The following is a 12,883-nucleotide window of genomic DNA, read 5'->3' as shown; positions in this document are numbered from 1 at the left end:
CTTTTTTATGCTCAAACAGCAACATTACAGACTAACTAAAGTTGAAAAAGCATAATAGGACCCCTTTAAAAGAACTATTTTGTTTTCTATTTTAATATATTTTAAAATGTAATTTATTCATGTGATGGCAAAGCTGAATTTTCAGCAGCCATTACTTCAGTCTTCACTGTCATGTTATCCTTCAGAGATGATTTTAATATGCCGATGTGGTGCAATCAATTATTATTGGTACTCAATTATTAATATTGATTCTTATCATTGTCATTTTTGAAAATGGTTTTTGCTGCTTAATATTTTTGTGGAAGCCATGAAGAATGTTTTTCAGGATTCTTTGATAAGTAGTTCAACAGAAAAGCATTGCTAACCACAAATTTTGAATGGTAGTGTATCATGGTCTTCACAAAAATATTAAGCAACTAAAACTGTTTTCTACATTGATAATAATAATAAGAAATGTTTCCTGAGTACCAAATCAGCCTGAGCACTTTTAAATTGTAATAATATTTCACAATATTACTGTTTTTACTGCATTTTTGATCAAATAAATGTAGTCTTGGTGAGCATAAGAGACTGAAGAAATTGTTATTTTTCCAAGCTTTTAATCTGTAATGTAGCTTAAAACTTTGGATTACCAAATTGAAAGCTTTACATTCCATTTTATTTAATGCTTGCTTGTTCGTCACAGATTCAGAAAATCGAAGGTGTTTTATCCTACCGTGATCCACACTTCTGGAGACATTCCGCCAGTGTCATTGCTGGAACCATCCATCTCCAACTCATGTCTGATGTAGTGGAACAGCGAGTTATTCAACAGGTATGAATGCTGCATCTTAAACATGGCCTGTTTACTAGTTTACAGCAATTAGTTTGCTTTCCAAGGCTTTTATTACCATTTTACCAAAGGGTTAGACATTTAATTAGATGTAATAGTTTCTAATATTTTGTTCTGGTTTTATTGTTGTGGACATAAATTACAAAGTGTGTAACTAACTGACCGATTCATATTGTTTCCGCTGAAATTGTTCTCAGGTGTCTGCCGTGTTGAAAGATGCCGGTGTTAACAATCTGACTATTCAGTTGGAAAAAGAAGCCTACTTCCAGCACATGTCTGGCCTAAGCACTGGATTCCATGAAGTTCTAACCATGACACTACAGATGGAGTCCATGAAATATTATAAAGATGGCACATGTATCATGTAAACTGCTGTTTTAACACATAGAAATAAAGGGATTTAAGATGTAATTTTACTTTTTTTTTTTTTTTATAAAAAACTTATTTTATGATGTCTACGACAGTTTCTGTCTTTTTCCTAACTGTTATAAACACAATAAAATATTATATTATGAGCACAAATTTGCTTTTGCTTTTTTTATAATAAAATGTTTTTGTGTTAAAATATTTTATATTGTATTCTTGTCACATTCCTATCATTTCTATTTACAAGCACTTGTTTTTACACTACACATATATAAAATTTCATTATACACATATCAGTTACATATCAGAAATAAATGAAGAAACAAAAAAACTTATTTTGATGATAACCATTTATTTATTTAAATTGTTAGTAATGTTTAAAGGGAAGGCACATATATATTCTAATAGCATGAAGGAAACTCAAACACTTGAGTATGTGTCTCAAACCACCAATGACAAATGAACTGGTCAGAAAGCTAAAGGTCGAGTCAATATTTATTTGTCTAATGTGCAACAACACATCAACAAAAGTACTTATTGTCAGTTAAAGTTTCAGTTAGCCTTATAATATTAGAGTGGTATGTGCAGTTAAGTTCATACAAATTATATTATTAAATTGCATTACTAATAGTAGCAGTAAACAGTATTATCATTTAACAGTTTATTTTCATTATGAATAATTATACTCTTAATAGAATTTAAAAAGTAGTGAAAAGTATCAAGTAGTTATAAACATAAGAGGAGCATAAGTTGGGTTCTCGGTCTGAGCAATATTGTAGAAATACAAATTATTTAAGAACAAAGTTTGTGTGGTGAAAAAAGTGTATTTAGGTAACGCAGTTGCAGCCACACGCGCTCCACATCAAAAGATGGCAGTGGTGGAAAGCACACAAAACTACAGTAAACTACAAGAAGAACATGTTCGACTGGTATCCCCGCCCCTGGGCGTCACGTGGTCATGAGTTGTCCAGGTAACGCATTGAAAGCAGCTGAGACTGAGCCAATCATATAGCAATGATTTTCGAACCCAGCGAATCACGTTCGAAAGAGCGACAATTTAAACCACGGTGGAGATTCAGGGTTATATCGAGCTCGCTTGAGTATAATCAATCAGTTTGTTCACCGAGTCGCAGCAACGAGCTTCCAAAAAAATAATAATAATGGCTCTCCGTGTCACAAGGGTAAGTTGTTTTTAAAGTGTTTTTGATTGTTTTAGTCATAATGCATTTATTGCATGACGATAAAGTTCACCCTTTTGTTTCTGTTTTGTTTTTAATTGGTATAATAATCCCGGAAATATGTCCCTTATCTCGCACGTTAATATGTTAGCGTGCTGTTTTACGTGTTCATAGTTCACTCTTATGATATTCGATAACTTCCAATGCAAGTTTTGCGTAAAAGTAACACTAAAATCACATGTTTTTTTTGTTTTTTTTTTAAAGAGCATGTTTCGCTTACTTTGGTGCTCTTGTAATTGTTTTTTACTAGTAGTCCATACTTTCTGTCCTCGTGTAACTAGTACGTGTGAACTCAAGTTTGTTTGGCATTCAAACTTGATCCTGCTCCGTCTTTTAATTTATCGACACACTACACCAGCTCACTCTTCATGCGAAACTAATTTGTGACCCTCTTGTAGAACACCCGCCTGGCCAGCAGCGAGAATCAGAGCGCTCTGCCCGGAAAAGCAGCGGTAGCGAACAAGCCCGGACTCAGACCTCGGGCCGCGCTGGGGGAGATTGGCAACAATCCACAGACACGACAGGCTTTGAGGAAGAAGGTACGTTAACTGCGTTCTGTCTTCTCCGGGCATTGGTTTCAATAGTCTTTCTTTGTCTGACCTATGTTGTACAACTTAAAACAGGAGGTGAAGGTTGCACCCAAGGTGGAGGTTGTGGCTGAGAAGGCACCTGTGGTTCAACAGCCCAAAAAGGTGTCTCCTAAAGTTCAGCATGACGTTCAGGTGAGCAGTAGATGGTCAGTATGGAAAAGTGCAGCTTACTAAACCACACCAAAGGGAAAGATCTACTGAAGCTTCTGTAATATCTGCACTCCTTTGTGGCTGTTTTGTATAGGAAGGGGGGCCTCTTGGACCTGTTTCTAAATGGTGTAGTATCTGTTCCCAAATTTCCTGGCCTATTTCAATGGATGGGGCTATTGTGTGTTTGGTTTTGGTTGTGTAGATTAGGCCTGTCACGATAACTTTTTGTTGTGCGATATATTACCCCAGAAATAATTGGGTTTTTTTGTTTTTTTTTTAATGTAACAGCATAATAATGCAAGACGGCCTACACACTTCCAAATGACTTTTTTTTTTTTTTTTTTTAACAAAAAGTGCAAAGTAGCAAGAAAAATGCACAAGTAACTTGTATGGAGATTTTTCCATCTACAGATTTTTATTTTTTTTTCCTGACCTTTTCTCTGTAAATTAAGGGTGCACACTATTGCCCTAAACAAGATCATATCTGCAGATGAAACTCTGTTTGTAGAAGCATTTTTTAAATTTGAACTAGCACCTCATGACTACATGTTATGTACGAGAAGCTGCAAAAGACACAGGCGCAAGTGGAATGTACAAAACATGGTGACATTAATTTAAGTAAATATATATTGCGTCACCAAAAATGATTGAGGTCATGGATATATATATATATATATATGTATATGTGCGATAAGTCGATATATTGATTATTGCAACAGGCCTAGTGTAGATTTTAAACTTACAATTTATCGCTGTAGCTTAGTCCTGGTCACCCTTGTAGTACATGACAGACTACCATATTTGTCATCACTCCAGTGCAGCAAAATAGTCAAGGCAAAATTTCAATCCAAAAGTAAGCTCTGTTGTAACCTATATTAAAATGAACTGCTTGTGCTTTGTGTAATTTCACTTTTGAGTGGATCTCATTAGGGGAAACCTGCTCACTGCTGTGTAGTTGTAGTATCCACCAGCAGGGGTCAATGCTCACTGTTTCTGGCCCCGAGATGTTCAGATGTTACTATATTCTGAATTCTTGATGTGCCAGTTCTACTTTGATGCACAAGCATTCACTTTGGTTTTCCATTGCAGATTTTGTCCGAGCCCTCCTCTCCTGTTCCCATGGAGACCTCTGGCTGTGCTTCGGATGATCTGTGTCAGGTGTTCTCTGATGTTCTGCTTAATATCAAGGATGTGGATGCTGATGATTATGATAATCCTATGCTTTGCAGTGAATATGTCAAGGACATCTATTTGTATCTCCGTCAGCTTGAGGTTTGCTAAGAATATGATGCTGTATCAGTTTGTTTTGTTGCTTTTAGCAAGGTGTTGAGCTTCTCCGCTTCTCTTATAGACCGAGCAAGCTGTTAGGCCAAAATATCTGGAAGGAACTGAAGTTACAGGAAATATGCGTGCAATTCTTATTGACTGGCTTGTGCAAGTACAAATTAAGTTTAGGCTGCTTCAGGAGACCATGTATATGACTGTCGCAGTAATTGATCGCTTCCTTCAGGTGGGTTCTCTTCCGGTTTTGGTTTTGTTGTGTAATGTTGTCTTGTTTTTCAATGGCCTACACTTGTCCTTCAATCAGGATCATCCAGTTCCAAAGAAGCAGCTCCAGCTTGTTGGTGTAACAGCCATGTTCATTGCCTCAAAGTATGAAGAGATGTACCCACCAGAGATTGCAGACTTTGCTTTTGTGACTGACCGTGCCTATACTACTGGTCAGATCCGGGAGATGGAGATGAAAATCCTCAGAGTCCTCGACTTCAGTTTTGGGAGACCTCTGCCACTACAATTCCTTAGGAGAGCCTCCAAGATTGGCGACGTAAGCTGGTTTATCGGACTCCTTTTAGTAGCTCTTCTGTTAAGTTGCATGTTCTCACAGCATAAATACCATTTGTTTTGCAGGTTACTGCAGAGCATCACACACTGGCCAAGTACTTCCTGGAGCTCACCATGGTTGATTATGATATGGTCCACTTTCCTCCCTCCCAGATCGCTAGTGCAGCTTATGCCCTCACTCTGAAGGTCTTCAACTGTGGTGACTGGGTAAGTTCTTAGGCCTTATTTTTTTTTTTTTCTTTCCCTGACCACTTCTATTTGATGCTTGCAGACACCTACTCTTCAACATTATATGGGCTACACTGAAGACTCCCTGGTTCCTGTGATGCAGCAAATTGCCAGAAATGTTGTGAGAGTCAATGAGGGGCTTTCAAAGCATCTGGTGAGTGGATTCAGCCTGACACAAAGCTTGGTTCAAGTAGTTGTTTGGTGCCTAGATGTTTTGTTAATGAGACCCACTGAAGAGTGTTTGTTTGCTTCTCCAGGCTGTGAAGAACAAGTACTCCAGTCAGAAGCAGATGAGAATTGCTTCAATTTCTCAGCTTAAGTCATCCTTGGTCAAGGACCTGGCCAAGCAGGTCTCGTAGTGTGGGATTGTTAAAGAGACTTAAGCACTGTGTGCTGTCTTGTAAAGAAAAAAACTAACTTATGCATGCTTTTTACTGTTGCTACTTTTATTGTGTGCGATTTTTACAGATTTTTATCTGCACTGCCATGTACTGAGAAGGTGATTTGATGGTTCAAAGTGTTTATGCAACCTTGTACATTTTTGTTTTGAAATAAACATTTTAAGGCTCAAGCAGTGTCTTTTCATAAGTTGCAATATGGTGGGTTTTAATTTTTTTTGCACTTGTGAAAAGTTCTTCAAAACAAGTAGTGATTTTATGGAGTCAATCGTTCTAAACCAAGATTAGACTACTTAAGAGTAGTAGTTTTTTTTTTTTGTGGCAAGATCTTTTTGTCCTGCAAAATGATTATAACTATCCTGTTCAATCGACTCGAGTTTCAATATACTGTGTATTAGCTGAGGTTTTGCCATCTCACTTGCCCTTTACGTAACCTATTCCCCCATATAAATGAATGGGGGAAATTCTTAAATTAGTCAGTTTCATTTGGCTGGTACCAGACAAAAGTTAACGGTTCATTGTCTCATGCAAGTTTGTATTTCTCTATCATCCACACTTCATGGCTTTCTCTTTAGCTTTTATTTTTATGTAAGTCCCCTTCATTTTATCAGATTTCAAATTTTCGTAAACAGTAATGTTTCTGTAAACTTGGAGAAAATTCAGTGATAACCTTGTCTTCTGATTCCAAATATTCATTAATTCCATTCAGTGGTTGATGGAGGACAGCTTATGAGGATTTGTATTCACGATTCAAGTTGTATTTCTTCCCTTTTTTTTTTTTTTTTTTTTTTTTTTGAACTACTGTTTTGATGCTTTGCTATAAAAATAGTAGAAGTCAAGGCAAATACTGGTAGACTATGCAATATAGTCTACCAGTGTTTGCCTTGACTTATTTTTTTGTTTGTTTTTGCATCAGATTTTAGAAATGGTTTACTAGGAATCACCAGCATGCATGTATTTTGCTGCACACATTGAATATCCTTCTTGGAGTTATATATAGTTCTTTCCATTGTTTCAGTTGACTCTTGTTGGGGCCATGCTTCATGCTTCCTTTCAATTAGCCAAATCCAGCTGCTTGAAGCTAATTTTTTAACATTGAGTGATTTTATTTTTTCTTTTGCTTGATCTGCAAAGCAATCCCATTTATTGAACTAATTAGTTTGATCTGTTTCACAAAGCCAGACTGTTCAGCTTTATAAAAAAAAAAAGTCATCTGTGATTTCTTAATTTGCTACTGAGTTAATAAAATGAATAAATACATAAAGCAAGCTGGCTGTAGTGATTCCATTAACTTTTCCATAACGTGCCGTTTCTGACCTTGCATCTTGCGTTTTAGATATTTAGACTTGCCAATGAGGAATGCAGCAATACAATTTATTCTAAGAAGTGAAGTACAGTTAACAAAAATGTCAAATATCGTTCAAGTACAGTTTTCTTTTGCGTTAATGTAATTAACAGGATTCAATTAAGTGCTCACGGAAAAGTGTGTTTGTTGACCATTTCAAGGTAAGTTACTCGGCAAGTACAAATTGTTTTACAAAGTAAAACTGTTTTTAACAGCTGAAGGAGGCTCTTCGGTGAAATGTAGTGCACCTACTGGCCTGTAGGTGGCGACCGTTCACTTTTAATCATGTGAGATGCGTTTCGCAGACGTAAACAAGGGGCTTTTTAATGTTTTATATATGATTGAGTGAACACGTTTATATCACTGTTACTTTTTAACGTTTATTGCCTATAGGTCGTTCTTATGCTCAGGTCTCCTGTTTTTACTGTTTATTTCTATTGTTTAAAAAACAATTGTTTGATTTAACTCACGCATTGTGAAAACGTCGATCGCCCCTCTCACTGTTGTTTGGTAGACCTATATACATTCAGCGTCAGCCTGAATGGACAGACCCCAAGGACACATATAATTTTCATTGGAAGCCCTAAGAAGCTTACTATGCTATGAAGCCATTTCATCCAAGACCTTAAAAGAACCTCACAGAGAATATTAATGTATGGCAGGTTTATGGTGACTGTCTCTGGGTTGGTTGCATTTCCAACAGCTTAACCATCATTTACAGCTCTGCTCAGTTGCTTTAGCTCAATTCTTGAATTAGCATTTTGTCCCTTAAAACGTTCAATTTAGATCTCTGAACATCAAGCTTGTTATTCACTTCAGACTTGAATGTCATATTTAAGTAAATTGCATTTGTTCAGTAACTAAATTAATGTGGCTTGCTAATCAAAACTGATGAGCTGATTCCTGTTGAAATGGTCATACTCTTCACAACTTCTAAACTTTCTTTTATTGTGTGAGCCATTGCATGCAAAAAAAAAAAACATTCAACTGTCAAAATCTGTCAGATGCAAGAAAGAACGTTTTTTTTTACATACATTGCTACAAAAATAAATGTACTGTATACATACAAACGTGCATATTCTTTTTCTGTGTACAACAGTATTGACGTTTCCCAGTAAACGTTTAACTAAATCTAGTTAAATCTAAAAAGCGCAGTGTGATACACAATAGCATTAAGCTAAACAAAACTATAGGTTAGACTTTGAACATAGCCTGTAGGAGAGACTGGTGCTATAGTCTCCAGCAACAAAAATGTAAAATGTGACAAAATAAATCAAACCATTAATTTGGCCAAAATATATTGTAATAAATCAGTTGTATTAAAAACATTACAAGCTTGCTCTGACCTTACATTTATGAAAAATACCCTTGTTCCAAAAACTTTCAAGTAAAATCTGCCACCTTTTTATACTTGGATTTTTGGCTCAAAACCACATTATTCATTACCATATTACTTGTGACTGTATGGCAGCTTGTCAAAATCTCTCCTATTTGGGCACTAGGATGTGCACACAGCTGCTGCTTCCCATATTTACTATGAAGGTTTCGTCCTTTAAGAGGGAAGGACTCATCTCCTTTGCTCCACCCTTAGTGGTTGTGCTCCTCAGGGACCGGTGATAATGAGTCTCAGTTTCTCTGGCAGGCTGCGCTGGTAAATGCAGGTCCGGGCTGAGTACTCATACTTGCGCGCTGAGGTCATGACTGGCCAGTGAGATCAGTTTACAAGACAGATTCCTCGTGAAAAGAAGAGCCATAGGGCTGCAGTTCAACAATTCAGCTCAAGCTCTAAAATGGATGTTTTATTGTACACCATTGTTTGTCTGCATTACATTACCACAAACGTTCCCAAAGCAAAATGATCATATGAAGGAAATTCACACAAGCACTCTACTTTACAAATTGATTTGGCCCTGAAATTAGTTCTTTATAAATGTTAATGCCCAATACAGACTTGTTAAAACATATCCAACTTTTTATAAAACAATGAATGGTAATTTTACGACATGATATCGACTAGTACGACATGTTTCTTTCTTGTTGGTCCTTGATCAACATTTTTGCCAAGACATACAGTAGTTCTAACCATAACCTTAACCCTTGGCATGGTAAATCAAGGATATAACCTAGCAAATCCATAAAACTGATATTCTTTGTCATACATGGCCTGGCAGTTAGTGTGCATGCTTACTGTTGATGGGCCGTTGAATTATTAAAGCAGTAAAGCCAAAAGGCATGGGTTACAGTTCATTTAGAACAGCTAAGAGGAGTTATTTGGCTTGATGCGGAGTCCATAGCTGTTCTAAATTCATTGTAAACCACGGCTTTACAGGGCTTATTGCTTTTATAAAAACTGTTCATCCACAATTTAAAAAAATATATTTATTAAATTCATAAAATGTACACACAGCAATGAAAATGTAATGATATTTGAAAGTAAAAAAATGTAACTTCTAAAGCAAGTAACAGAGGCTTGAGCCAGTAATATGCAGACTAATGCAGTGCATAAAAGGTAAATATTTTTTATACTATTGTTTGTATTGTCATATTTATTTGCTTAGTCAGCGTCTTTGTTGGTTTTGGTTAATTTGCTGTTGTAAGGACTTTGATGTAACTGAAACAATTTGTTGAAGCAATGCGGTCGACAGACCTGAAAGTACTTCATAGTTTTGCGTTTACTGAAAAATAATTACACACCCTGGAACTTTTGTCAACCAATCAGAATCAAGCATTCAAAAGCCCCATGGCATTAATATGATATATTTTAAGTAATATAATTTTTCATACTCAAGACCCCCAAATTTAGTGATAAATGTCTGTTGCAATGTTTAATATGAAAATAAATAGGATTTGGTTACATTTTAACATGACAGGTTACATGGTTATGATAATAACACTTTACCTGAGAACAATAATAGCATGTGAAGGTCTCCAAGTTCTTTTCATTGTGTTTATTTAAGCCCACTTCATGTAGCACCTCTGAAAATTTGGAATCTCACATAAAATGTCTAAATAATCTATATGAAATACACTTTTCAATGCGCTTTTGGACTATTATAAGGAATAACTCATTTTTATAAAATCCAGAGAGCACGCCTTGATAATGTAACTGTAAACCATCATCCCACATTGAGTTACATGTACAATACAGTCACACGGCCATTTAGCAAATGTTTTTAACAAAGCGACTTATAAATTAGAAACACTGCAAACTGTTTATTATAAGAGGCAGCAATATTTGCAGTACACAATGCCAAGTTCCAAGTATAAGCTAGTACATAAGTTGGAGGATAATTAGAGGAAGGTAATAAAATGTAAAAATGTATATTTATCACTTAATAAAATCACTTAATGTCTTGTGGAATTTGCTTCTTAAATACATTTGTCTTTTTATTGTTTCTCAAAACTGTGAAATTATATCATCTCACATTCTGACTTTATATCTCAAAATTACAACTTTGTTTTTCAAAACTGTGACGTTTTTAAGGATGCTTAGAGGTTTTTACTGAAAAACAAGATAAGACATGGTTTAAGAAAGAGTACATAAGTTGGAGGATAATTAGAGGAAGGTAATAAAATGTAAAAATTTATATTTATCACTTAATAAAATATGTCTTGTGGAATTTGCTTCTTAAATACATTTGTCTTTTTATTGTTTCTCAAAACTGTGAAATTATATCTCACATTCTGACTTTATATCTCAAAATTACAGCTTTGTTTTTCAAAACTGTGACTTTTTTAAGGATGCTTAGAGGTTTTTACTGAAAAACAAGATAAGACATGGTTTAAGAAAGTTGCATCTTTACAGATCTTCTTTATGCACCAAGAGCTTTTAACACTCCAAAGAGAAAGGAAAAATTTAATTCGCATCATATGATCCCTTTAAAACTGTCGTGTTCAGAAGCATCATGACTATGCAAATGGAAGGCAAAAGGCCCCTTGGATTACTGAGCCAAATGTTTGATTTTGAACTTCAAGAATATATCATATTTGATATGTTTTATTTACAAATATATTTGATATATGTATGGACCTATCAAAGCTTTGCCATACGAAAAAAATGCATGATGATAAATGGTTGTTGAGTTCAGATTGAATTAATTTTCCAAATGTTTGATTTTGAACTTCAAGAATATATCATATTTGATATGTTTTATTTACAAATATATTTGATATATGTATGGACCTATCAAAGCTTTGCCATACAAAAAAAATGCATGATGATAAATGGTTGTTGAGTTCAGATTGAATTCATTTTAGTTTATTTAATTTGTTAGCAAGCGTTTTTTTTTTCTTCCTGTGATAATGCTTAGGGAAAGATGTCTGCCAGGACTGTGACTGGTGACTCTTCAAACTAATTAAGTTCATGATGCCTCTGGTTTCTAAAGTTAAGTAGGCAGAACTTTCCTCAACTTAAAGGCTTAATGTGACTTTTCTGTCTGACTGTAAAATGGCACACTTCTACTTTTACATTCAAACCAAGCCTCTGCTATTGTGTTTGAGGGATTTCAAAGAACATAGAAACTTGAAAACGAACAAAAAAAGTAGCTAGCCGCACACTGAATCCAATGCAGACTGGAAAAGTTTAGAAAAACACAACCAGACTCTCTTGGAGCTTTACATGGGATAATTGAGGTCTACCTGTGTTAATTGAATTCAGCTGATTGTCCCTAATTGTCAATCTACTTACAAAAAGGGTGAATGTATGTTGTAAAGCGAGCACTGAAGATAGCAATGTGCTGAAACGTCTGCTTGCTCGTGTCCATTTGTTTTTAACTCACACGCACTTTTTTGCACAATGAAATTTATTTAAAAAAAAATAATAATTCTAGACTTTTCCAGTCTGCATTGGATGCAGTGTCCTTCTAGCTACTTTTTTGTTCATTTTCAAGTATCTCCTTGGCTCTACGCACCTGCAGTAAAATGATTTTTTTTCCTATTTGGAGCGCTACAATTTTTATTAAAGGAAATAGAATCACCACTATTTTCTAAAGCAATCTTTAAAGGGATATTCCAGGTTAAATAATCTCTATTAACAGCATATAAATAATAATAATTTCAACTCATACCTCAGTTTGTAGAAACAGTGTATACAAAAATGTATTTACAATGGAACTATGTATTATTTATGTATAGAGTGGAACTACTCCATTGTATGCTTGTTCCATAGACATCTGTTGTTTGAGGTATTTGTCTAAATTATTTTCTGTAGTAACTGACAGCATCTATTGCATAGAGTTTGATTTGCATTTAGCACGGACTGTTAATACTTATTAGTAAGTATTTGTTTGATTTGAGCAAACACTCAGTATTAAGCAACTTGTCATGCACTGTAAAAGATACCTAAAATTGTGCAGATTGCTGAGGAGAGGTGTGCTATTGCTTTTTCAGACCTTTTCGCTTACCAGATGATAAAAGAGAGTGAAAGGTAGGCTCTTAATTTGAACCAGTATGTTATCACCTAGCAACCATCCAGAACTAACTGCATAGCAACACGTAAAAACCACCTTATCAACCACATAGCAGCATCCTGGCATCATGCACAAGAGAATACCACTGCAATGTACATGATTAACCATGGTTTACCTAAGCTGTTTTTGTAAATTGAACAAAATGTAACTAGTAAGTTAGCAGTTCCAAAACCTTCATTTGGGGGAAGGACAGCAAAGTTTATAGATCTAAATGGGTGGCATTGTATTGAGTCCATTGACTCTGCACTGACCCCATAAAGAGTTCTGTAATCACGGGCGTATTGTTGAAACATGTCTTGAATCATTTAGCTGCAATCCCTATATATAAACACAGATGTCTGGCACCTCATATTCTAAATCAAAATTTACATTTCCCCTTCTTTTGGGGTGAAGAAACATTTTCTGCAGCTATGTTAGAGGGGTCAT

At 35.4% G+C, this 12,883-nt stretch overlaps 2 protein-coding genes across 2 annotated transcripts in view; both read left to right on the top strand.

Annotated features, from left to right (window-relative positions):
- LOC107730343 (zinc transporter 5) overlaps positions 1-1,347 on the top strand; it is a 15,302-nt gene extending 13,955 nt beyond the window's left edge. The window contains exons 15-16 of the mRNA XM_016541156.1: positions 686-814; positions 1,030-1,347. Of these exons, the coding sequence (XP_016396642.1) occupies positions 686-814; positions 1,030-1,200 (300 nt within the window). The 3' untranslated portion in view covers positions 1,201-1,347. The remainder of the gene's footprint in view (positions 1-685; positions 815-1,029) is intronic.
- A 913-nt stretch (positions 1,348-2,260) lies between these two features.
- LOC107730350 (G2/mitotic-specific cyclin-B1) lies at positions 2,261-5,817 on the top strand. The gene is made up of 9 exons (XM_016541171.1): positions 2,261-2,379; positions 2,835-2,975; positions 3,060-3,158; positions 4,266-4,448; positions 4,528-4,686; positions 4,765-5,001; positions 5,085-5,225; positions 5,290-5,400; positions 5,504-5,817. The coding sequence occupies exons 1-9, from the start codon at positions 2,359-2,361 to the stop codon at positions 5,603-5,605; spliced, it is 1,194 nt and encodes a 397-aa protein (XP_016396657.1). The 5' UTR covers positions 2,261-2,358; the 3' UTR covers positions 5,606-5,817.
- Positions 5,818-12,883: the final 7,066 nt, after the last annotated feature.

The sequence above is a fragment of the Sinocyclocheilus rhinocerous genome, unplaced genomic scaffold (assembly GCF_001515625.1).
Source record: "Sinocyclocheilus rhinocerous isolate Xijiao unplaced genomic scaffold, SAMN03320098_v1.1 scaffold127, whole genome shotgun sequence".
Classification (NCBI taxonomy): Eukaryota; Metazoa; Chordata; class Actinopteri; order Cypriniformes; family Cyprinidae; genus Sinocyclocheilus; species Sinocyclocheilus rhinocerous.
This window is presented reverse-complemented; position numbering and strand designations above follow the sequence as displayed.

Coding starts and splice junctions, on each gene's coding strand:
- LOC107730350 (XM_016541171.1), top strand. CDS start 2,359: ATGGCTCTCCGTGTCACAAGG. Junction 5,002..5,084: donor GAGCCTCCAAGATTGGCGAC/GTAAGCTGGTTT, acceptor TTTGTTTTGCAG/GTTACTGCAGAGCATCACAC. Junction 5,401..5,503: donor AGGGGCTTTCAAAGCATCTG/GTGAGTGGATTC, acceptor TTGCTTCTCCAG/GCTGTGAAGAACAAGTACTC.